We start from the raw sequence: 26,879 nt of genomic DNA, 5'->3' as shown, positions 1-26,879 counted from the left end.
CTGTTAGGAATTAAAATGATACTATCATTTCTCCTAACTAGCTATAATCTATTTCTAGATAGAGCATAATGTTACATGATTCTTTATGGTGTAATACAAGTGAGCCAAAGATAAACTCTGTATATTGCTTCTATATTGTTTACTTCTTCACAGCAGACCGGGACCCGTTAGCTCAAAGGTACCTATCCAACTGGTGTAAATATAGCCTAAATAAGCAGACACTTATAATATTGTTAAAATGGCCACACAACACAAGGGAACTGGCAAACAAGCCGTAGAGTCTGCTCCGCAGTTGGAGAACGCATTAAACAACCTCCTGCAACACCTGAAGGCCTCGGCTTCTAAAAATACAGAAACCAAACTCTCACGCTTCATGAAAACGTTCCTGGATCAACAGACCAGGAACATAAGCTATCTGGAATACCAGCTTAACTATCCCAAGGACTTAGAAAAGGCAGCCCAGAGTGAGGGACAGCTTGAAAAGGCTGCTAAAGCATCTGAAGCATCAGGTAAAGAGACAACATCTGAAGGCAACACAGCAAGTCTTCCCACCCAGCAGGTCCCAAAGTCAGCTACAAGGACACACGTTCTTTCTCAGCATCGAACTTGAAATAACCGAAGGCAAGGACAACAGGCCACTAGATACATTTCAGAAGGGTTATTTTAATAACACAAGCCAATTCTGCTTGTGTTCCGGGTATTTTCTGGGTATGTTTGTGCTTCTATCACAGACATGTGCTATAGGGTGCACACCTGTGTAGTATGTGTGTGTGTGCGTGTGTGTTTTCTACCTGGCAGTTCCATTTGAAGAAGGCCCCGTGAACAAACGTAAGATCTACCTGCTGCTCTTATTTTATTTTTCATTTTTATTTTTTTAACATCTTTATTGGAGAATAATTGCTTAACAATGGTGTTAATTTCTGCTTTATAACAAAGTGAATCCGTTTTTCATAGACATATGTTCCCATACCTGCTGCTTTTATTTATTTTTATTTTTAAAATGAATTTATTTTATTATTGGCTGTGTTGGGTCTTTGTGGCTTGCACGGGCTTTCTGTAGTTGCGGCGCTTCTCTTTGCAGTGGCTTCTCTTGTGGTGGAGCACGGGCTCTAGGTGTGCGGCCTTCAGTAGTTGTGGCACACAGGCTCAGTAGTTGTGGCGCACGGGCTTAGTTGCTCCGCGGCATGTGGGATCTTCCCGCAGGCAGACTCTTAACCACTGCGTCACCAGGGAAGCCCTACCTGCTTCTTTTAAATAAAGTGATTATCCTGGATCAGTGCTCAGGGACCACCACCTCCTGGCTTCAGGCAACACTCACCCAAGAGGCTCCCTTTCAGTGTTGAATTAGCTGGAACCAGGGTTCTCCCAAGGATGTTGAAGGTGACAAAATACACTTGAAGGCCACATCATCCGTCAGCTCTGAGCTGCGGAAGGAGCTATGATATGCTTTCCGCATCTGGGGGTGGGGGAGAGGGGGTGAGAAGAGCCGCATGCGGGCCTGGACAGTCTCCTCTTGTGTTACCTTCGCAGAGGTAGGCCCCTCCCCCTCCGCTAGCGTGGTTTCTGTCCCCAGGTGCCCTCCACAACAGGGAAGGCGGTGAACAGAACTGGGAGAGAAGCCGACGGTGCCCCGCTCCCTCTCCTCCATAGAGCCCTATGAGTAGTCACTGCAGAAGTGTCCCTTGGAGTCCTCCTTGTACCTGAGCTGGTCACCATGAATGGGCCTCAGGCCTGCTTCGAAACACACTGTTCTCCCATTCGAGACTCACACCACCCGTCTTGCACATCTAGGTGGTCCCGATGGGGCAGCGTGCGGGGAGCATGGGTGCTGGGGGAGAGGGTGGAAGAGAACAGGTGGGTCTGTGTAAACCCCTCACGGGCACCTGGCAAACTTCTGAGATGTGCATGGCCTATGATGGTGACTCAGGGCTGTTACTGCATGAAAGGAGGCCTCCTGGGCATTCGGTCTGAATGGAGTTGGCTTAGCCGTTTCCATCAAATTTACTAACCCCATGTGACACAGAGAACAAATATGCAGAGGACTCACAACTTTATTGAAAATACAAAACATGCCCTAAAACAGTGGGTCAAGGCCTCTACTTCTATTTAATATACTTTGCAGGCATTTGGGGAACTGCTCTTGGTGGTGAGGTATGCAGAATTTGAAACTGGCTCAAAGGCCCTTTGAAAAAAACTGTCATGGACACCATTTAAGAGGAAACTAGGGCTACCGTAGGACTGCCAATGGTTAGGGACCAGGCCATGCTGCATGAGGGCACCTACAGGGAAGCAAGTGTGGAAGAAGCCTGGGTGGAGAAGGCAACGGCATTGGAGGAAAGGGCTGCATGGGCATCATGTGTGGCATGGGTTGCACGTGCCACAGGGGCGGCTCGGGCAGCATGGGCGGCACGGGCGGCATTGGTGGCATGGGGTGCACGGGCCACATGAGCTGCATGGGCGGCATGGGTGGCACGGGCGGCCTGGGCACCACAGGCCGCATGGGTGGCATGGGATCCTCGGGCAGCATGGGTGGCACGGGCGGCACGGGCAGCATGGGTGGCACAGGTGGCCTGGGTGGCACGGGCGGTCTGGGCAGCAGGGACAGGTCCATCAGCAGTGGCTCCAGAAGATCGCATGACGAATTCAGCTCCTGACGTGAGACGGCAGGGCAGGGCTCACAGAAGCTGACGACAACAGGGAGCATGAGGGGCACGTTACTGAGCATTAGTGCCCTCTGATGTCTCCTCCACTTGGCCCTTTTCCTCTTAAACCAAGCCTTCAAGCAGAGAGAAAAAGAGATTGATTAGTATATTGAGCATTTCATGTCAGACATGAAAAATCGCAGCAGGGAGCTCTCGGTGCCTTGAAGATTTGAAAGTGCATCAGGAGAAGCGATTTCCTTCTTGCTAAAGTATCTTAGGATATGTAGCTGAAGGCGCTCCCTTCAGCCGCCCTCCCCCCCAAGAGCGAGCACCGACTATGTGCCAGGCTCTGGATTGGCATATGGCTTTGTCTCTCCCCTCCCACCTTTTCTATTATTTCCCCCACTCTTACACGCAGGTGGAGCTGACCAACTGCACTCTGTCCCTGCTGTTATTACTGTGCCTGGGAGGTCTGCGTCCTGACAACTGACCGTCAGCTCCAGCTGCCACTAATCCCTACTCATTGGGCAGGTGTCACCTTAGTTATGGGGGAAGTTGAGCATAGGAAAAAGTGGGTGCCTTTTAAAATCATACTGAGGGGAACGGTCCCCATTTTGAAAAACCCATCTTTGGTTACAGTAAATAATCAATAGGAGTGGGTTGGATTTTTAAACAAAAGCTTTCCCCAAGGATGACTAAAAAGGGTCATTCATCCTCTGGAGCCTTGGGATGGTTATAAAGAAGGAGATGGTATTGTGAGGGAGGTTTGGTCATGGGGGGCCCAGGGACTTTGTGGCTTGTCTTGCTGGACACCGGCGGAACTGAAGCCCTGGACACTGCCTTAATATTAGACTATAGGGGTAACGAATGCTTAGACGAACTCAGCCCAAATTTACTAAAACTCTTAAAATCTTTGCCCAGACAAGAGTTTGGGGGGAAAGAGGCATACCATTGTCACCTCTGTCAATTCTGCACTCTCCAACCTGCCCCACCCTCCAAACCTTCCTGGGCTCAGGACCAGGTCAGCTCACTCTGCTCTGGCTACAGTTGCAGGGCCTTGGAGCAGAGCCTCTGGTGCCCAGCAAGGTTGCGCCCTCTAGGAGCTGCTAATCAACCAGGAGATCCCCATCCTGTCCCTTATGCTTAAGTCAAGAGGGTGCAACCTGCATTTTAGGAAGACAGCCGACAACCACGTGAGTGAGGGGTCACAAAACGGCTCCCCCCTAAATATCTGCCAACTATTAACAACTGAAAGTAAAACCTGTCCTGTGGACTCCACTGCTCCCTCAGCATCTCAGTTAATGGAATTGTGCCATATTTAGTATTTTTGAATGTTTCCACTTGGCAAATTTTACATGAGACCAAGGGCCTCCTCTCTCTGTCGCCCCATCTTCCCTCTCCCATCTTAGTATTTGGGTCCTTCTGCTGCATGAATATGTAGTCGAGAAAAGCCAGTGTAATAGAGCTCATTTTGGGGGGTTCGAGTGTACCAATGGTCAAATCTGCATAAATATAAGCAATGTGCAAAGCTGGCTATGTGAGGTTCAGGCTGACACTACTTCCATATTTCCAATACTGGTTTCATAAAACAGCTCCTACTGTCCTTGCAAACCAAGGGAGGGTGTCCATTAAATGTTTCTTTGGGACGCTCATGCTGTAGAGTTTGGAAACAGATGAAAACATTCTCCCGTCTTCTTCATTTGTTTCTTGTTGCTCCTTTTCCCTTCAGAACTCCATTAAGAGACCACTACGTAAACCCAGGAGAAGCAAGCCACCAAAACTTCAGTTTCTCTTTTCCTCTGAGCTTGCTTTGCCTGCTTGAGAAAGCAGAGGCCTGCGCCTCCCAAGCCCTGGCCAGACCTGACTGTGAGCCCAGCCCGTGGCCTTAGGCCGCCAGCACTGCTTTCCAGACCCCACCACCAGCTCTGCAGCCCGTGTCCATCACTGCCCTCACACACGCTCTCTGCAGCAAAGCTAGTGAACCCATCCTGATTCTTCTTTCCTTCCTTCCTTCTTTCTTCCTTTCTATCAATCTTGTGTTTTAAAAAAATATTCCTCTTCCACAACAAGCGAAGCCACTGCACTGAGAAGCCCGCGCACCACAACGAAGAGTAACCCCAGCTCTCCTCAACTAGAGAAGAGCCCACGCACAGCGACGAAGACCCAACGCAGCCAAATATAAATAAATAAATATATTAAATATATATATATGTAATATATATATATACACTCCTTTGATACAACTTACTGTGTTCTATGGACAAATAATCAGCTTCTGTGCCATGAGCTACCAACTAGTAACCACTACCTGAATGAATGAGCAAGTATTTCAAATTAACACAGGTAAGCGACTAGCTGAGAGCCAACCACTGACCATCACAAACAAATTCTTCGAAACCAATCCCTCATAATAGTATGAAAACGGAAGAAAAAAATTCTTAGACATTAGAAATTGCTGAAAATAATATTCACTGATACACTCGGTAGTTTCATAATGTTGAATTTACGCAGTATCTCCAAGACATATATCGATAGTATCCAATTATTCTCAAACCCGTCCACCTTTTGAGGTCAGTGGAAATTTATTCAAATTTGTTCTTTTTGTTTGTTTTATTGTTTTATATGTTTAGACAAATTCCTAAAGGTTGCAAACCTTTCCCCCCTCTCCATCATACTGCACAACCTACTATGTTAGCAATGTTTTCAGGCTGCACATCAAAAAATTTCAGAAAATTAAAATTTACGGCTGAAACTCTCTACACTGCTCTACCAAACACATAAAAACAACAGCAAGAGGACCAGGCACTTGGAATTTTAAGCTATTCGCCTCCCCATCAGTCTCACCTAAACTAAACATATATTAGTTGCTCACATGTTGTGTTCCAAGGTGAGTTATTTATTCCCTTACCCAATTGCCTGAATACTTGTAAATTCACTCCTTATACAAAGAGCTTAGGCTTGGCTTTAAAACTTTTAAATAATTTAGTATACTTGAACCCTCTTCTAACCCAGCTATTTGGTGCATTAATTTGAATAACTGCCAAGTCAGAATCAGCCCCAACATGATTCCACAGAGACTTGTCCCCTAAGGGATACCAGTTTTGGAAGGAGTTTAACTTTACTGAAGATACATATATTCTGGCCCCAAAGCCCCAAAAGTCCAAACCTTATTTCCAAAACATCGACAAGTGTACAAAAACACACCAACTTGAGAATGTCTAGGACAAGGTATCCAATTCCTAAAGCAGGTTTTAGATTGGCTGCCGTGCCAAGTTGCTTTTTTCAGGTTTACTGACCCACACACTGGCTTCAGTCACTCCCAGGCGTCTTGCAAGCTCCTTTCTGAGGGGAAAAATATTGAAAATATTCAGCACTTGACATTATGGATGAAACGAAATATACAATGCACATTTTATGCTATGTTAAAATGTTTATTCAGAGAGTAGCCAAGATGATGACATAGGAAAAACCCCGAGCTTACCTCCTTCCATGGGTACACCAAAATTACAGCTATTTACAGAGCAACTTTTTTTTTTTTTTTTTGCGGTACGCGGGCCTCTCACTGTTGTGGCCTCTCCCGTTGCGGAGCACAGGCTCCGGACGCGCAGGCTCAGCGCTCATGGCTCACGGGCCCAGCCGCTCCGCGGCATGTGGGATCTTCCCGGACCGCGGCACGAACCCGTGTCCCCTGCATCGGCAGGCGGACACTCAACCACTGCGCCACCAGGGAAGCCTACAGAGCAACTATTGATGAGAATGACCTGAAGACTAGCAGACAAGAGCTTCCACAACTACAGATATAAAGAAGGAAACACAATGAGATGGATAGGAAGGGCCGAGATGTGGTATAGTCAAGACCCACACCCCCAGGTTGGCGACCCATAAATGGAAGGATAATTACAATTGCAGAGGTTCTCCCCAAGAAGCAAGGGGTCCAAGCACATTAGATTTACGAACTGGGAGAAAATATTTGCACACAATGCAACTGACAAGGGCTTAATTTCCAAAATATGCCAATAGCTCATACAACTCAATAACAAAAAAACAAACAACGCAATGAAAAAATGGGCAGAAGACCTAAATAGACATTTCTCCAAAGAAGACATACAGATGGCCAACAGGCATATGAAAAGATGCTCAACATCACTAATCCCATATCTGGGCATATACCTGAAAAAGAGGAAAGCTCTAATTCGAAAAGATACATGCACCCCAATGTTCAGAGCAGCACTGTTTACAATAACTAAGATGTGGAAGCAACCTAAGTGTCCATCAACAGATGAATGGATGAAGACGATGTGGTATATATATACAATGGAATATTACTCAGCCATAAAAAGGTATGAAATCCTGCCATTTGTAACAACATGGACGGACTTAGAGAGTACTATCCTAAGTGAAGTAAGTCAGACAGAGAAAGACAAATATTACATGATATCACTTATATGTGGAATCTAAAAAACAGAACAAGTGAACTTATTTACAAAACAAAAACAGATTCACAGACATAAAAAACAAACTTATGGTTACCAAGTGGGGGGATAAATTGGGAGCACAGGATTAACAGATGCACACTACCATAGATACCAGATAAACCACAAGGATTTATTGTATAGCACAGGGAACTCTATTCAATATCTTGTAATAAAATATAATGGAAAAGAATTAAGAAAAAAGAATATAGATATATACATATATATGTATAATCTAATGCACTCCTATATATAAACCTCATGGTAACCACAAACCAAAAATCTATAATAGATACACACACACACAAAGAGAAAGGAATCCAAACATAACACTAAAGATAGTCATCAAATCACAAGGGAAGAGAGCAAAAGAAGAAGGAACAAAAAAGAACTCCAAAAACAATTAGCAAAATGGCAGTAATTACATACCTACCAATAATTACTTTAAATATAAATGGAATAAATGCTCCAATCAAACGACAAAGAGTGGCTGAATGGATACAAAAACAAGACCCACATACATGCTGCCTACAAGAGACGCACTTCAGATCTAAAGACTCAGACAGAAAGTGAAGGGATGGAAAAAGGTATTCCATGCAAATGGAAATCAAAATAAAGCTGGAGTAGCATTTCTCATATGAGACAAAATACACTTTAAAATAAAGACTATTACAAGAGACAAAGAAGGACACTCCATAATGATCAAGGGATCGATCCAAGAAGAAGATATAACAACTGTAAATATTTAAGCACCCAACGTAGGAGCACCTCAATACATAAGGCAAAGGCTAACAGCCATAAAAGGGGAAATCGACGGTAACGCAATCATAGTAGGGGACTTTAACACCCCACTTTCACCAATGGGCAGATCATCTAAAATGAAGATAAATAAGGAAACACAAGCTTTAAATGATACATTAAACAAGATGGACTTAATTGATATTTATAGGACATTCCATCCCAAAACAACAGAATACACATTCTTCTCAAGTACTCATGGAACATTCTCCAGGATAGATCATATCTTGGATCACAAATCAAGCCTTGGTAAATTTAAGAAAATTGAAATCATATCAAGTATCTTTTCCGACCACCACGCAATGAAACTAGATATCAATTACAGGAAAAGATCTGTAAAAAATACAAACACATGGAGGCTAAACAATACACCACTTAATAACCAAGTGATCACTGAAGAAATCAAAGAGGAAATCAAAAAATACCTAGAAACAAATGACAATGGAGACACGATGACCCAAAACCTATGGGATGCAGCAAAAGCAGTTCTAAGAGGGAAGTTTATAGCAATACAATCCTACCTTAAGAAACAGGAAACATCTCAAATAAACAACCTAACCTTGCACCTAAAGCAATTAGAGAAAGAAGAACAAAAAAACCCCCAAAGTTAGCAGAAGGAAAGAAATCATGAAGATCAGATCAGAAATAAATGAAAAAGAAATGAAGGAAATGATAGCAAAGATCAATAAAACTAAAAGCTGGTTCTGTGAGAAGATAAACAAAATTGATAAACCATTACCCAGACTCATCAAGAAAAAAAGGGAGAAGACTCAAATCAATAGAATTAGAAATGAAAGAGGAGAAGTAACAACTGACACTGCAGAAATACAAAGGATCATGAGCGATTACTAGAAGCAACTATATGCCAATAAATTTGACAACGGGAAAAAATGGACAAATTCTTAGAAAGGCACAACTTGCCGAGACTGAACCAGGAAGAAATAGAAAATATGAACTGACCGATCACAAGCACTGAAATTGAAAGTGTGATTAAAAATCTTCCAACAAACAAAAGCCCAGGACCAGATGGCTTCACAGGCGAATTCTATCAAACATTTAGAGAAGAGCTAACACCTATCAATCTCAAACTCTTCCAAAATATAGCAGAGGGAGGAACACTCCCAAACTCATTCTACGAGGCCACCATCACCCTGATACCAAAACTAGACAAGATGTCACAAAGCAAGAAAACTACAGGCAATATCACTGATGAACATAGATGCAAAAATCCTCAACAAAACACTAGCAAACAGAATCCAACAGCACATTAAAAGGATCATGCACCATGATCAAGTGGGGTTTATTCCAAGAATGCAAGGATTCTTCCATATACGCAAATCAATCAATGTGATACACCATATTAACACATTGAAGGAGAAAAACCATAGGATCATCTCAATCGATGCAGAGAAAGCTTTCGACAAAATTCAACACCCATTTATGATAAAAACCCTGCAGAAAGCAGGCATAGAGGGAACTTTCCTCAACATAATAAAGGCCATATATGACAAGCCCACAGCCAACATCGTCCTCAATGGTGAAAAACTGAAACCATTTCCACTAAGATTAGGAACAAGACAAGGTTTCCCACTTTCTCACCACTCTTATTCAACATAGTTTTGGAAGTTTTAGCCACAGCAATCAGAGAAACAAAAAATAAAAGGAATCCAAATTGGAAAAGAAGAAGTAAAGCTGTCACTGTTTGCAGATGACATGATACTATACATAGAGAATCCTAAAGATGCTAGCAGAAAACTACTAGAGTGAATCAATGTATTTGGTAAAGTAGCAGGATACAAAATTAATGCACAGAAATCTCTGGCATTCCTATACAATAATGATGAAAAATCGAAAAGTGAAGCTAAGAAAACACTCCCATTTACCACTGCAACAAAAAGAATAAAGTATCTAGGAATAAACCAACCTAAGGAGACAAAAGACCTGTGTGCAGAAAATTATAAGACACTGATGAAAGAAATTAAAGATGACACGAATAGATGGGAGAGATATACCATGTTCTTGGAATGGAAGAACCAACATTGTGAAAATGACTCTACTACCCAAAGCAATCTACAGATTTAATGCAATCCCTATCAAACTACCACTGGCATTTTTCACAGAACTAGAACAAAAAATTTCACAAATTGTATGGAAACACAAAAGACCCCGAATACCTAAAGCAATCTTGAGAACGAAAAATGGAGCTGGAGGGATCAGGCTCCCTGACTTCAGACTATACTACAAAGTTAATCAAGACAGTATGCTACTGGCACAAAACCAGAAATACAGATCAATGGAACAGGATAGAAAGCCCAGACATAAACCCACGCACATATGGTCACTTTACCTTTGATAAAGGAGGCAACAATATATGGTAGAGAAAAGACAGCCTCTTCAATAAGTGGTGCTGGGAAAACTGGACAGGTACATGTAAAAGTATGAAATTAGAACACTCCCTATCACCATATACAAAAATAAACTAAAAATGGATTAAAGACCTAAATGTAAGGCCAGACGCTATCAAACTCTTAGAGGAAAACATAGGCAGAACACTCTATGACATAAATCAGAGCAAGATCCTTCCTGACCCACTTCCTAGAGAAATGGAAATAAAAACAAAAATAAACAAATGGGACCTATTGAAACTTCAAAGCTTTTTCACAGCAAAGGAAACCATAAACAAGACCAAAAGACAACCCTCAGAATGGAAAAAAGTATTTGCAAATGAAGCAACTGACAAAGGATTCATCTCCAAAATTTACAAACAGTTCATGCAGCTCAATAGCAAACAAACAACAGCCCAATCCATAAATGGGCAGAAGACCTAAATAGACATTTCTCCAAAGAAGATACACAGATTGCCAACAAACACATGAAAGAATGCTCAACATCATTTTTTGTAATTAATTAATTAATTTATTTATTTTTGGCCATGTTGGGTCTTCATTTCTGTGCGAGGGCTCTCTCTAGTTGCGGAAAGCGGGGGCCACTCTTCATCGCGGTGCGCGGGCCTCTCACTATCACGGCCTCTCTTGTTGCGGAGCACAGGCTCCAGACGCACAGGCTCAGTAGTTGTGGCTCACGGGCCCAGTTGCTCCGTGGCATGTGGGATCTTCCCAGACCGGGGCTCGAACCCGTGTCCCCTGCATTGGCAGGCAGATTCTCAACCACTGCACCACCAGGGAAGCCCTGCTCAACATCATTAATCATTAGAGAAATGCAAATCAAAACTACAATGAGATGTCATATCACACCGGTCAGAATGGCCATCATCAAAAAAATCTAGAAACGATAAATGCTGGAGAGGGTGCGCAGAAAAGGGAATGCTCTTGCACTGTTGGTTGGAATGTAAATTGATACAACCACTATGGAGAACAGTATGGAGGTTCCTTAGAAAACTAAAAATAGAACTACCATACGACCCAGCAAACCCACTACTGGGAATATACCCTGAGAAAACCATAATTCCAAAAGAGTCATGTACCACAATGTTCATTGCAGCTCTATTTACAATAGCCAGGACATGGAAGCAACCTAAGTGTCCATCAACAGGTGAATGGATAAAGAAGATGTGGCACATATATACAATGGAATGTTACTCAGCCATAAAAAGAAACGAAATCGAGTTATTTGTAGTGAGGTGGATGGACCTAGCGTCTGTCTTACACAGTGAAGTAAGTCAGAAAGAGAAAGACAAATACCGTATGCTAACACATATATATGGAATCTAAGAAAAAAAATGACATGAAGAACTAGGCGCAAGACAGGAATAAAGACACAGACCTACTAGAGCATGGACTTCAGGATATGGGGAGGGGGAAGGGTAAGCTGGGACAAACTGAGAGAGTGGCATGGACATATATACACTACCAAACGTAAAATAGATAGCTAGTGGGAAGCAGCCGCATAGCACAGGGAGATCAGCTCGGTGCTTTGTGACCACCTAGAGGGGTGGGATAGGGAGGGTGGGAGGGAGGGAGACGCAAGCGGGAAGAGATACGGGGACATATGTATATGTATAACTGATTCACTTTGTTATAAAGCAGAAACTAACACACCATTGTAAAGCAATTATACCCCAATAAAGATGTTAAAAAAACAAAAAAACAAAATAAGAGAACAAAACCCAAAGTTAGTACAAGGGACAAAGTCACAAAGATCAGAGAAGAAAGAAATGAAATAGATTTTAAAATATATAAAATATCAATGGAAGTAAGAGATGATTCTTTGAAAAGGCAAATAAAATTGATAAACCTTTAGCCAGACTCATCAAGAAAAAGAGAAAGAGGGTCCAAATCAATAAAATCAGAAAAGAAAAAGAGGTTAGAACCAACACCACAGAAATACAAAGGATCATAAGAGATTACTGTGAACAATCATACATCAATAAAATGGACAAATTAGAAGAAATGAACAAATTCCCAGAAATGTACCGTCTCCCAAGACTAAAGCAGTAAGAAATAGAAAATTTGAATACATCAATGATCAGTAATGAAACTGAATTGGATAATAAAAAAAGGATATATTTTACAGCACCAGGAATAGAGCCAATATTTTATAATAACTTTAAATGGAGAATAATCTATGAAAATATTGAATCACTGTGCTGCACATCTGAAACTAATATAACATTGTAAATCAAATATACCTCAATAAAAACAGACATTAGGAAGTAGAGAGCAGAAGCAAGAAGAACTACAATCCCACAGCCTGTGGAACAAAAACCACAATCACAGAAAGATAGACAAGATGAAAAGGCAGAGGGCTATGTACCAGATGAAGGAACAAGATGAAACCCCAGAAAAACAACTAAATGAAGTGGAGATAGGAAAACTTCCAGAAAATGAATTCAGAATAATGATAGTGAAGATGATCCAGGACCTCAGAAAACGAATGGAGGCAACGATTGAGAAGATGCAAGAAATGTTAAACAAAGATCTAGGAGAATTAAAGCACAAACAAACAGAGATGAACAATACAATAACTGAAATGAAAAATACACTAGAAGGAATCAATCGCAGAATAACTGAGGCAGAAGAACAGATAAGTGACCTGGAAGACAGAATGGTGGAGTTCACTGCCACGGAGCAGAATAAAGAAAAAAGAATGAAAAGAAATGAAGACAGCCTAAGAGACCTCTGGGACCACATTAAACGCAACAACATTCGCATTATAGGGGTCCCAGAAGGAGAAGAGAGAGAGAAAGGACCCGAGAAAATATTTGAAGAGATTATAGTGGAAAACTTCCCTAACGTGGGAAAGGAAATAGCCACCCAAGTCCAGGAAGCACAGAGAGTCCCAGGCAGGATAAACCCAAGGGGAAACACACCGAGACACATAGTAATCAAATTGACAAAAATTAAAGACAAAGAAAAATTACTGAAAGCAACAAGGGAAAAATGACAAATAATATACAAGGGAACTGCCATAAGGTTAACAGCTGATTTCTCAGCAGGAACTCTACAAAAGCCAGAAGCGAGTGGCATGATATACTTAAAGTGATGAAAGGGAAGAACCTACAACCAAGATTACTCTACTCGGCAAGGATGTCATTCAGTTCGATGGAGAAATCAAAAGCTTTACAGACAAGCAAAAGCTAAGAGAGTTCAGCACTACCAAACCAGCTTTACAACAAATGCTACAGGAAGTTCTCTAAGTGGGAGACACAAGAGAAAAAAAGGACCTACAATAACAAGTAAGACAATGGTAACAGGAACATACATATCGATAATTACCTTAAACGTGAATGGACTAAATGCTCCAACTAAAAGACACAGGCTCGCTGAATGGACAGAAAAATAAGAACCATATACATGCTGTCTACAAGAGACCCACTTCAGACCAAGGGACACATACAGACTGAAAGTGAGGGGATGGAAAAAGATATTCCATGCAAATGGAAATCAAAAGAAAGCTGGAGGGCTTCCCTGGTGGCGCAGTGGTTGAGAGTCTGCCTGCCTATGCAGGGGACATGGGTTCGTGCCCTGGTCCGGGAGGATTCCATATGCCGCGGAGCGGCTAGGCCCGCGAGACATGGCCGCTGAGCCTGCGCGTCCGGAACCTGTGCTCTGCAACGGGAGAGGCCACAACAGTGAGAGGCCCACGTACCACAAAAAAAAATAAAGAAAGAAAAAAAAAAGCTGGAGTAGCAATACTTGTATCAGATAAAATAGACCTTAAAATAAACAATGTTACAAGAGACAAGGAAGGACACTACATAATGATCAATCCAGGAAGAAGATATAAGAATTATAAATATATATGCACTCAACATAGGAGCACCTCAATACATAGGGCAACTGCTAACAGCTATAAAAGAGGTAATCGACAGCAACACAATAATAGTGGGGGACTTTAACACCTCACTTACACCAATGGACAGATCATCCAAACAGAAAATTAATAAGGAAACACAAGCTTTAAATGACACAATAGACCAGATAGATTTAATTGATATTTATAGGACATTCCATCCAAAAACAGCAGATTACACTTTTTTCTCAACTGCGCATGGAACATTCTCCAGGACAGATCACATCTACGGCCACAAATCAAGCTTCAGTAAATTTAACAAAATTGAAATGATATCAAGCATCTTTTCTGACCACAACGCTATAAGATTAGAAATCAATTACAGGGAAAAAAACGTAAAAAACACGAACACATGCAGGCTAAACAATACGTTACTAAATAACCAAGAGATCATTGAAGAAATTAAAGAGGAAATCAAAAAATACCTAGAGACGAATGACAATGAAAACACGGCGATCCAAAACCTATGGGATGCAGCAAAAGCAGTTCTAAGACGGAAGTTTATAGCAATACAAGCCTACCTCAAGAAACAATAAAAATCTCAAGTAAACAATCTAAACTTACACCTAAAGGAACTAGAGGAAGAAGAACGAACAAAACCCAAAGTTAGCAGAAGGAAAGAAATCATAAAGATCAGAGCAGAAATAAATGAAATAGAAACAAAGAAAACAATAGCAAAGATCAACAGAACTAAAAGCTGGTTCTTTGAGAAGATAAACGAAATTGATACACCATTAGCCAGACTCCTCAAGGAAAAGAGGGAGAGAACTCAAATCAATTAAATTAGGAATGCAAAAGGAAAAGTTACAACAGACACTGCAGAAATACAAAGCAACCTAAGAGACTACTACAAGCAACTCTATGGAAATAAAATGGACAACCTGGAAGAAATGGACAAATTCTTAGAACGGTATAAACTTCCAAGACTGAACCAGGAAGAAATAGAAAATATGAACAGACCAATCACAAGTAATTAAATTGAAACTGTGATTAAAAATCTTCCAACAGGGCTTCCCTGGTGGCGCAGTGGTTGAGAGACCGCCTGCCGATGCAGGGGACACGGGTTCGTGCCCCAGTCCGGGAAGATCCCACATGCCGCGGAGTGGCTGGGCCCATGAGCCATGGCCGCTGAGCCTGCGCGTCTGGAGCCTGTGCTCTGCAACGGGAGACGCCACAGCAGTGAGAGGCCCGCGTACCGCAAAAAAAAAAAAAAAAAAAAAAAAATCTTCCAACAAACAAAAGTCCAGGACCAGATAGCTTCACAGGTGAATGCTATCAAACATTTAGAGAAGAGCTAACACCCATCCTTCTCAAACTCTTCCAAAAAATTGCAGAGGAAGGAACACTCCCAAACTCATTCTATGAGGCCACCATCACCTGGATACCAAAACCAGACAAAGATACTACAAAAAAGAAAATTACAGACCAATATCACTGTAATATAGATGCCAAAATCCTCAACAAAATACTAGCAAACAGAATACAACAACAAATTAAAAGGATCAGACACTGTGATCAAGTGGGATTTATCCCAGGAATGCAAGGATTCTTCAATATATGCAAATCAATCAATGTGATACACCATATTAACACATCGAAGAAGAAAAACCATATGATCATCTCAATAGATGAAGAAAAAACTTTTGAGAAAATTCGACACCCATTTATGATAAAAACTCTCCAGAAAGTGGGCATAGAGGGAACCTACCTCAATATAATAAAGCCCATATACGACAAACCCACAGCAAACATCATTCTCAGTGGTGAAAAACTGAAAGCATTTCCTAAGATCAGGAACAAGACAAGGTTGCCCACTCTCACCACAATTATTCAACATAGTTTTGGAAGTCCTAGCCACGGCAATCGGAGAAGAAAGAGAAATAAAAGGAATACAAATTGGAATAGAAGAAGTAAAGCTGTCACTGTTTGCAGATGGCATGATACTATACATAGAGAATCCTACAGATGCCACCAGAATACTACTGGAGCTAACCAATGAATTTGGTAAAGTTGCAGGATACAAAATTAATGCACAGAAATCTCTTGCATTCCTATACACTAATGATGAAAAATCTGAAAGAGAAATTAAGGAAACACTCCCATTTACCATGGCAACAAAAAGAATAAAATACCTAGGAATAAACCTACCTAGAGAGACAAAAGACCTGTATGCAGAAAACTATAAGACACTGATGAAAGAAATTAAAGATGATACCAACAGATGGAGAGATATACCATGTTCTTGGATTGGAAGAATCAACATTGTGAAAATGGCTCTACTACCCAAAGCAATCTACAGATTCAATGCAATCCCTATCAAATTACCAATGGCGTGTTTTACAGAACTAGAACAAAAAAATCTTAAAATTTGTATGGAGACACAAAAGACCCCGAATATCCAAAGCAGTCTTGAGGGAAAAAAATGGAGCTGGAGGAATCAGACTCGCAGACTTCAGACTATACTGCAAAGCTACAGTAATCAAGACAATAGGGTACTGGCACAAAAACAGAAATACAGATCAATGGAACAGGATAGAAAGCCCAGACATAAACCCACGCACATATGGTCAACTAATCTATGACAAAGGAGGCAGGGATGTACAATGGAGAAAAAGACAGTCTCTTCAATAAGTGGTGCTGGGAAAACTGGACAGCTCCATGTAAAAGAATGCAATTAGAACACTCCCTAACACTATACACAAATATAAACTCAAAATGGATTAGAGACCTAAATGTAAGACTGAGCACTATAAAACTCTTAGAGGAAAACATAGGAAGAACACTCTTTGAGATAAATTGAAGCAAGATCTTTTTTGTTCCACTTCCTAGAGTAATGAAAATAAAAACAAAAATAAACCAATGGGACCTAATGAAACTTAAAAGCTTTTGCATAGCAAAGGAAACCATAAACAAAGCCAAAAGACAACCCTCAGAATGGGAGAAAATATTTGCAAATGAAGCAAGTGACAAAGGATTAATCTCCAAAATTTACAAGCAGCTCATGCAGCTCAATAGCAAAAAAACAAACAACCCAATCCAAAAATGGGCAGAAGACCTAAACAGACATTTCTCCAAAGAAGACATACAGATGGCCAAGAAGCACATGACAAGCTGCTCAACATCACTATTATTAGAGAAACGCAAATCAAAACTACAGTGAGGTATCACCGCACACCAGTTAGAATGGGCATCATCCGAAAATCTACAAACAACAAATGCTGGAGAGGGTGTGGAGAAAAGGGAACCCTGTTGCCCTGTTGGTGGGAATGTAAATTGATATAGCCACTATGGAGAACAGTGTGGAGGTTCCTTTAAAAACTAAAAATAGAATTACCATATGACCCAGTAATCCCACTCCTGGGCATATACCCAGAGAAAACCGTAATTCAAAAAGACACATGCACCCCAATGTTCATTACAGCACTATTTACAATAGCCAGGTCATGGAAGCAACCTAAATGCCCATTGTCAGATGAATGGATAAAGAAGATGTGGTACATATGTACAGTGGAATATTAGTCATAAAAAGGAACGAAATTGGGTCATTTGTAGAGATGTGGATGGATCTAGAGACTGTCATACAGAGTGAAGTAAGTCAGAAAGAGAAAAACAAATATCCTATATTAATGCATATATGTGGAACCTAGAAGAATGGTACAGATGAACCAGTCTGCAGGGCAGAAATAGAGACGCACATGTACAGAACAAACATATGGACACCAAGGGGGGACAGTGGGGTGGTGGTGGTGGTGGGATGAACTGGGAGACTGGGATTGACATATATACAGTAATATGTGTAAAATGGATAACTAATAAGAACCCGCTGTATAAAAAAATAAATAAAATTCAAAAATTCAGAAAAATAAATATATAAAAAAATAAAAACGGACAGCACTAATCATCAGAGTAATGCAAACCACAACTACAATGAGATATCACCTTAGAATAGCTACCGTCCAAAAGACTACAGGGACTTCCCTGGTGGCGCAGTGGTTAAGAATCCACCTGCCAGTGCAGGGGACACGGGTTTGAGCCCTGGTCCAGGAAGATCCTACATGCCACAGAGCAACTAAGCCCGTGCACCACAACTACTGAGCCTGCGCTCTAGAGCCCTCGAGCCACAACTACTGAGCCCGTGTGCCGCAACTACTGAAGCCTGCGCACCTTCAGCCTGTGATCCACCACAAGAGAAGCCACCGCAATGAGAAGCCCGTGCACCGCAACAAAGAGCAGCTCTGGCTCACCTGCAACTAGAGTAAGCTCGCGCACAGCATCGAAGACCCAATGCAGCCAAAACTTAGTAAATTAATTAATTCTTAAAAAGACTACAAATAACAAATATTGGTGAGGATGTGGAGAAAGGGGAACCCTTGTACACTGTTGGTGGGAATGTAAATTGGTGCAGCCACTGTGGCAAACAGTATGGAGGTTTCTCAAAAAACTAAAAATAGAACTACCATAGGACCCAGCAATTTCAATCCTGGGTATATATCTGAAAAAAACAAAAACACTAATTCAAAAAGATACATGCACCCCAATGTTCATAGCAGCATCATTTACAATAGCCAAGATATGGGAGCAACCTGAGTGTCCATCAATAGAGGAACGGATAAAGAAGATGTGGTATGTATATACAATGAAGGTTAAAAAGAATAAAACTTTGCCATTTGCAACAACATGGATGGACATGGAGGGTATTATGCTTAGTGAAATGAGTAGGACAGAGAAAGACAAATGATCTCACTGATATGTGGAATCTAAAAATTAAAGCAAACTATTGAATACAACGAAAAAGAAACAGTCTCATAGATATAGAGAACAAACTAGTGGTTACCAGTGGGAAGATACAGGGGAGAAGGACGAGATAGGGGCAGTGGATTAATAGGTACAAATTACTATGTATAAAATAAATAAGCTACAAGGATATACTGTACAGCATGGGGAATATAGCCAATATTTTATAATAACTATAATGGAGTATAACCTTTAAAAATTGTGAATCACTATATTGTACACCTGAAACTTATATAATATTGTACATCAACTGTAACTCAATTAAAAACAAACCCGATAACCCTAAAGTCTCCACCAAAAAACTGCTACAACTAATAAGTGAATTCAGTAAAGTTTCAGGATTCAAATTAATATACAGAAATCTGCTGCTTTTCTCTACACTATAATACACTATACTCTCAGACAGAAAGCAAGAAAACAATCCCATTTAAAATAGCTTCAAGGGCTTCCCTGGTGGCGCAGTACTTAAGAATCCACCTGCCAATGCAGGGGCCACGGGTTCAAGCCCTGGTCTGGGAAGATCCCACATGCCGTGGAGCAACTAAGCCTGTGAGACACAACTACTGAGCCTGCGCTCTGGAGCCTGCGAGCCACAGCTACTGAGCCCACGTGCCACAACTACTAGAGCCCACGTGCCACATCTACTAAAGCCCGCGTGCCTAGAGCCTGTGCTCTGCAACAAGAGAAGCCACCGCAATGAGAAGGCCCCACTTGCCGCAACTAAAGAAAGCCCACGTGCAGCAACAAAGACCCAACGCAGCCAAAAATAAAAGTAATTAATTAATTAATAATAAGAAATAAAATAGCATCAAAAAGAATAAAATACCTAGGAATAAACTTAACCAAGGAAGTGAAAGACCTATACTCTGAAAACTATATACAAAACACTGATGAAGGAATTTGAAAATGTTCCCCCCAAATGGCAAGATACACTGTGTTCTTGGATTGGAAGAATTAATATTGCTAAAATATCCATACAGGAAACACAGGGGACCCCGAATGGCCAGGGCAGTCTTGAGAATGAGGAACGGAGCTGGAGGAGTCGGGCTCCCTGGCTTCGGACTATACTACAGAGCTGCAGTGGTCGGGACACTGTGGTACTGGCGCAGAGGCAGGGAGATGGATCAATGCAACAGGATGGAAAGCCCAGAGATGAACCCACGCACATATGGTCACCTTATCTTTGATGAAGGAGGCAGGAGTGTACAGTGGAGAAGGGACAGCCTCTTCAATGGGTGGTGCTGGGAGGACTGGACAGGTACATGTAAAGGTTTGAGATTAGATCACTCCCTGGCACCATGCACAAAAATAAGCTCAAAATGGATGGAGGGCCTGAATGTAAGGCCAGAAGCTGTCGGGCTCTTAGAGGAAAGCATAGGCAGAACACTCTGTGACATAAATCACAGCAAGATCCTTTTTGACCCACCTCCTAGAGAAATGGAAATAGAAACAAGGGTGAACAGGTGGGACCTAGTGAAACTTCAGGGCCTTTGCACAGCGGAGGAAACCATAAGCAAGACCAGGGGACGACCCTCAGAATGGAAGAAGGTGTTTGCAGATGGAGCAACTGACAAAGGATTAATTTCCAAAATATGCAAGCAGCTCGTGCAGCTCAATAACAGAAAAACGGGCAACCCAATCCAGGAATGGGCAGGGGACCTGGGTAGACATTTCTCCAAGGAAGTTGTACAGACTGCCAGCAAGCACATGGAGGAATGCTCAATATCATTAATCATTAGGGAAATGCAGATCAGGGCTGCGGTAAGATATCATCTCACACCGGTCAGAATGGCCATCATCAAAAAATCTAGAAACAATAAATGCTGGAGAGGGTGTGGAGAAAGGGGAACGCTCCTGCACTGCTGGTGGGAATGTGAATTGGTACAGCCACTATGGAGAACAGTATGGGGGTTCCTTGGAAAACTACAAGTGGAACTGCCACGTGACCCAGCGGGCCCACTACTGGGCATATACCCTGGGAGGACTATGGTTCAAAGGGAGTCATGTACCAGGATGTTCATTGCAGCTCTATTTACAATGGCCCAGAGATGGAAGCAACCTAGGTGCTCATCATCGGATGAATGGATGGGGAAGATGTGGCATATATATACAATGGAATATTACTCAGCCATAAAAAGAAATGAAATTGAGTGAGGTGGGGAAATTGGATGAAGGCAGTCAAAAGGTACAAACTTCCAGTTATAAGATAAATAAGTACTAGGGATATAATGTACAACATGATAAATAAAATTAACACTGCTGTATGTTATATACGAAATCTGTTAAGAGAGTTCCTAAAAGTTCTCATCACACAAAAAACTTTTTTTCTGTTTAATTATGTATCTATATGAGATGATGGATGGTCACCAAACTTATTATGATAATCATTTCATGACGCACGTAAGCCAACTCATTATGCTGTGCACCTTAAACTTATACAGTACTGAATGTTAATTATATCATAATAGACTGGAAGAAAAAATATTTATCAGGCAGCTCTAGACATCCAAATCAAGGGGCATCTTGAGTTTGACACTTTTGAGAAAGGGAGAAATTGGGCTGATCCAATTATCGCACCACAGCAAAAAGCAATCGAACTTGGAGTAATCGAGTTGAACAGAAAATCCTAAACCGAAGTTGATGCTAGTTACCATCCCTTCTTGTTGAATCGTCTCCTACCGCCATCCAGGTTTCCACGATACGGTTTGCCTACAAACAGCCTCTCCAAACACTCCTCCTCTGTCTCTTGCAAGCTTCTTTTATTGTCTTTCAATATTCCCTAGCTCACTGAATATACCAGCAGCCATTCATTTGGGCAAATCAGAAATTTATACATTTTTCTTAAACATTTCCTTTTACCCCCGTGTTCAAATTACCATGAATTGCTATCAATTTTACCTGCTAAATATCTCTTTAATCTGTTCACTTCTCTCCATCGCCACTACCCTGGACCAACACACCATCACCTCTGGCCTTGCCTACTGAACAGCCTCCTAGGACTGAATCCCAGCTCTGCCACATTCCAGCTGTGCCATCTTGGGCAAGTCTCATCACTTCTCTGAGCTTCAGTTTTTTCACAGTTATAAGTGGGGATAATAACAGTGGCTACCACATTCACAAGGGGTTGTGAAGATTCAATGACAGTATGTAGAAAAACCCTTTAAAACAAGTGCTTAACACACAGTAAGCACAATGTAAATGATAGCTTTTTAAATTTTAGCCGCATTCACAGGTACTCAGCAACCCATTCATTCTCCACACTGAAGCTTGCTTTAGGGAACAATTCTGCCTCAGGCACAAACTTCAGGGGTAACTAAAAATTCAGTAATCGGGCTTCCCTGGTGGCGCAGGGGTTAAGAATCCACCTGCCGATGCAGGGGACACGGGTCCGAGCCCTGGTCCGGGAAGATCCCACATGCCGCGGGGCAACTAAGCCCGTGTGCCACCACTACCGAGACTGCGCTCTAGAGCCCGCGAGCCACAACTACTGAGCCCACGTGCCACAACTACTACGGAAGCCCACCCGCCTAGAGCCCGCGCTCTGCAACAAGAGAAGCCACCACAATGCGCGCACCGCAATTTTAGGGTAGCCCCCGCTCGCCGCAACTAGAGAAAGCCCGCGCCCAGAGCCCGAGAGCAGCAACAAAGACCCAATGCAGCCATAAATAAATAAACTGATTTATTTTTAAAAATTCAGTAATCAAGATAAAGGATGTTTTAGGGCTTCCCTGGTGGCGCAGTGGTTGACAGTCCACCTGCCGATGCGGGGGACACGGGTTCGTGCCCCGGTCCGGGAACATCCCACATGCCGCGGAGAGGCTGGGCCCGTGAGCCATGGCCGCTGAGCCTGCCCGTGAGCCATGGCCGCTGAGCCTGCACGTCCGGAGCCTGTGCTCCGCAACCGGAAATGCCACAACAGTGAGAGGTCCGTGCACCGCAAAAAAAAAAAAAGAAAAGAAAAGATAAAGGATGTTTTCATGTAGTGTTTAAACTAATGCAAATATAATCCATGAATAACTGATGATCAAAATTTCAGATAAAAGTAGATTCCAACTCTGCATTTGCTCCACCACGTCTCGGGCGACTCATTACTTATGTGAACCGGCGGCCCACAAAGCTCCCCAACGTGACTTACTCAAACACCGCACGGAAATATCGACCTCGATTCCCGCCAGGCAGAGTCCCCGCCCCCGTCCTAGGCCTCGAGTGTGCCGGAAGGGCGGGCCGCCGCCAGGCCCCGGGGCTTTCAGATCCGGAGCCTAGGAGAGGGACTCGCGAGAGCGCCGCCCACCACCCACGCGGCAGCCCGCGCCACCCGAGACGCCTGCTTACCGCATGAGCGCGGTGGGGTACTGAGTGTGCTTGAAAACGCTCTCAGGTCCTGCACCTGCACCTGCGTGAACCTGGCGCGGGGGCCCCGCCGCTGCCCGTCTGCGGTCTCGGGACCCTCGACGGCGGCCCGCGGGGGCTGCTCCTCGCCGCCCTGCTCTCCGCTTTCGCCGCCGCCCGCCTCGGCCTCGGCCTCGGCCTCGGCCTCGCGGCTTTCGCCGTCCGCGGGGCCGGCGGCTCCGACGCTGACCTCGCAGCCTTCCTTTCCTTCTCCTTCGTCTCCCGCCTCTTTCCCTTCCGCGGCTGCTCCCTGCTCCAGTTCGGACTGAGCCTTCTGCTCCTCTCCCCCCTCTCCGGGAGGCGACATCTCCGCGGGCTTCACCTCTGCAAGGGAGGAAACCCAAAGAGAAAGATCAGGCCGTCGAGTGAGCCCGGCTCTGGGGAGGGCCTGCGTCCGAGGGGGGGTCCTGCCGTTCGCCCCGCCCTGGGAAAGTACCTTTCCTGGAATCCGTTAAAGCGAGTGCCCCACCCGCCACTGACCTTTCGCTTCTTCCCGCTCCTCTTCGACCCCCAGCTTGAAGAAGCGGGCAATGGCTGCATCCGTGACGTCATAGGCATCGTGGCTGCTCTGCGGCTGACGCTCCATGTCCCGACTGCTGTCGAGGAGGCTGTGAGCTTCAGCAGAGGCTGCTCCGGATCTCCTGAGACCCCCGGCTCACGACTCAAGGCTAGAGCGGTGGCCCACGATCTGGCACGTTAAGGCTCCTCTGGCGGCTGGTCCGGTTTCAGAGATTCTGGTATGACGCCCGCTGTGGGTTTACCACAGCCTGCTGGGGGTTGGGTTAGCTGATGTGCGCATGCGGCAGGGCGTCGGCCGTCTATGGACCGTCTAAGGGGGCGCGGGCAGGGCGCAGAGGATGTTGCGCGCCGCCCAGGCGCTGGTAGGGAGCATGCGTGAGAGCAGAATTCCGGGTGGCAGGTTGCAACCTAGCTGACTAAGTACTCCGCACTTGGTCGGGCGCCTTCCCAGATCAATGGGCTGTGCCCGTTTTGTGGAGGGTAAGAGAGAGACCTCACCCAAGCTCCATAGACCTTGGAGAAGCATTTGGGGACTATCTCTTGACCGAGCCCTCCATATCCGGCAGCCAGTACCAAGAAGGGAACAGTAATCAAAGTAATACGGTCGCCCTTCGGTATCCGCGGGGGATTGGTTCCAGGACCCGCCGCGGATACCAAAATCGGCGGATGCTCAAGTCCCAGAGTGGGCCCTCCGCATCTGCTGATGCGAAACCCATGGCTATGGAGGGCCGCCTGTATATTTATTGAAATTTTTTTTAAAAACACCAAAAACCTGTGTTTAAGTGGACTTGCAAGTTCAAAAGCCGTGTATTTGAAGGGTCGACCGTATTATTAGCTAGGAGTTTGCTTGCTCTGAATTTTTGCAATGAGGTTGAAGTCAGAGTCCGCCATACTCCCCGGGTCTCCAGGAGCAGGAGTTCAGGGCTGCGTTTTCTGAGCATGCCTGGTGCTCAGATGCACTATGCAAACAAAACAAAAGAAAGCGAAAGCCAGCGCCCCCCCCACCCATTAGCCTATAGATTTTTAGTAATGAATCAACATCAGATTGCAGGTGTAGAAACCTGCACAGCGTTTCAAGCACTCAAGAATGCTTGCCGGGTACAGATTTCCTGCCTTTTTTCTTTTTCTTTTTTTTGGTCCTTGTTGCAGCTCTGGACTATGCTACATCTTTGTGCACAGCTCCTAAGCTCCTATTGCTTCTGGCTGTAGATCCTCTACAAAAGCATACATGTCCCTTGTGGTGGGCCCCTGTGGACATGGGTAAATTTACCCACTTTCTTGCCGCTGCCTATCCCCCCATCTCATCTCCTCACGTTTTCTCGAAATATTCTCCTGAGCCCTTGCTGAGGAGTAAATAAATTTTATTTATTGTCAAATGAAAGAGGGCCAGGCCAGATTTACAGCTCTATGGTTTTTCCTTGGAGAAGTGTTTTATAGATGCCCCAAGACTTAATATCCTAAATATTGAAAATAGCTTATAATAATGGGCCCTATACTTGACAATGTACTTGATTTAGTCTGTGTTTCCTTGGACAACCATTTTCATCAACCCCATTGGGGATCAGAAGCCAAATCATTTTTGTGGGCTCCTAAATATATCATGGGACCTAGTCCCCTCACCTACAGTGCCTAAGGGATAAGTGCCCCTGCCTCATGTCTGTGGAGGGTGGTCCAGAAACTAAAAAAGGTTTGTTGACCAATTCTCTTTCAAAAACTGGTAAGACATGGCAATATGAGTACCTCCTCCTGATTTTAACCAAGACATTTCCTCCTCAGGTTGGCCCTTGGTGAGTTCGGCAGGCCTGTCCCTCTCTTGGCTGGATACCCTGTACACAATTTTGGTTCCATATCAGTTATCACATGCGAGACCTATGAGGGTTTTTATCATGATTTGCATTAGACAAGCTAGGAGGTCTGTGACAGCTCAGGAGGTGTGTCCTTCCACATCTCAGATTTCCACAGTGAATTTGTGTTTTCTCAACTTTAGTCACCCATGTGACCCTTGACAAATGTTGCCCTACCTTGGCATCAGTCATGGTCGTATTTATTTAAAAGTTTTACTTAACTTCACACTTTGAAAACCTTAAATACTGAACGGAGCTTCATCCTAAGCAGTAACAGCCATGAATCGTAGTCGATGTAGCGGATTTATGGGAGCAGGGAACCTGGAGCCAGATTGCTGGCATCTAAATCCTGGCTTTGCTCAACGCTTGCTAGCTGGCTAAACTGTTAGGTTGCTTATTCTCACTTAGTCGTGGTTTCCACATCTGTAAAATGAGGCTAGCAATAGTAACTACCTCACCAGGTTATCGTGAGGATTAACTGAGATGGTGAAAACACAGTGTTACCAACGGCCATACCATGCTGTCTCACATTTCCAATTTTCATCAATTTTGTGGTTTATTTATTCACAAAGGTCCATGAGAGAAGAAAGATGATGGCTATTCTCTGGCAGTTGGCAATGAGGACAGAAAGTTTTCTTGTGAATATGTCGCTGCCATGTTTTTGTGTCCCTATACATGCTTCAGTCAGGAATCCTCTGTTGGCTGCTCTGTTTACAAGGCCCTGCCTCAGGCAGTGTGGAGAGTGTCATGATTCCAGACGCAGCTATTGTGCCATGGGTTCTCACAGTCTGGGGAGAGAGATCAGCCCATGTGAGAGAAAGAAGCTGAAAATTCTGGAGACAGAGTGCCCAGCCCCACCGCCACTAACTTGCTGTGTGGCCAGAGCTAAATTAGCTGACCTCTCTGTGCCTCAGGTGCCACATCTGTAGGATGGGGATCATGATGGTACCTGCTGTACCGTGTTGTGAAATTTACATGAAGGAATACAAATAAGGCCCATGGTGAGGGCTCAGATAACTTTAGCTGATGCTAGAGTTAAGGGGTCGGGACTGACTGCGGTCATTCTGCACAGGGGCCTGCACTGTGACTGAGGATGCTGGACACGGAGT

At 43.6% G+C, this 26,879-nt stretch overlaps 1 protein-coding gene across 1 annotated transcript; it reads right to left on the bottom strand.

Annotated features, from left to right (window-relative positions):
- Nucleotides 1-2,248: 2,248 nt before the first annotated feature.
- Nucleotides 2,249-23,993, bottom strand: LOC137216589 (homeobox protein ESX1-like). Its single transcript, XM_067722682.1, is given in 5 exon segments — nt 2,249-2,776; nt 5,939-5,984; nt 23,351-23,396; nt 23,399-23,731; nt 23,888-23,993. Coding segments are annotated over 5 exon segments (1,059 nt in total).
- Between the last annotated feature and the right edge of the window lie 2,886 nt (nt 23,994-26,879).

Source organism: Pseudorca crassidens, chromosome X (assembly GCF_039906515.1).
Source record: "Pseudorca crassidens isolate mPseCra1 chromosome X, mPseCra1.hap1, whole genome shotgun sequence".
Taxonomy (NCBI): Eukaryota; Metazoa; Chordata; class Mammalia; order Artiodactyla; family Delphinidae; genus Pseudorca; species Pseudorca crassidens.
The sequence above is the reverse complement of the archived record's forward strand: the minus strand, read 5'-3'. Positions and strand labels throughout refer to the sequence as shown.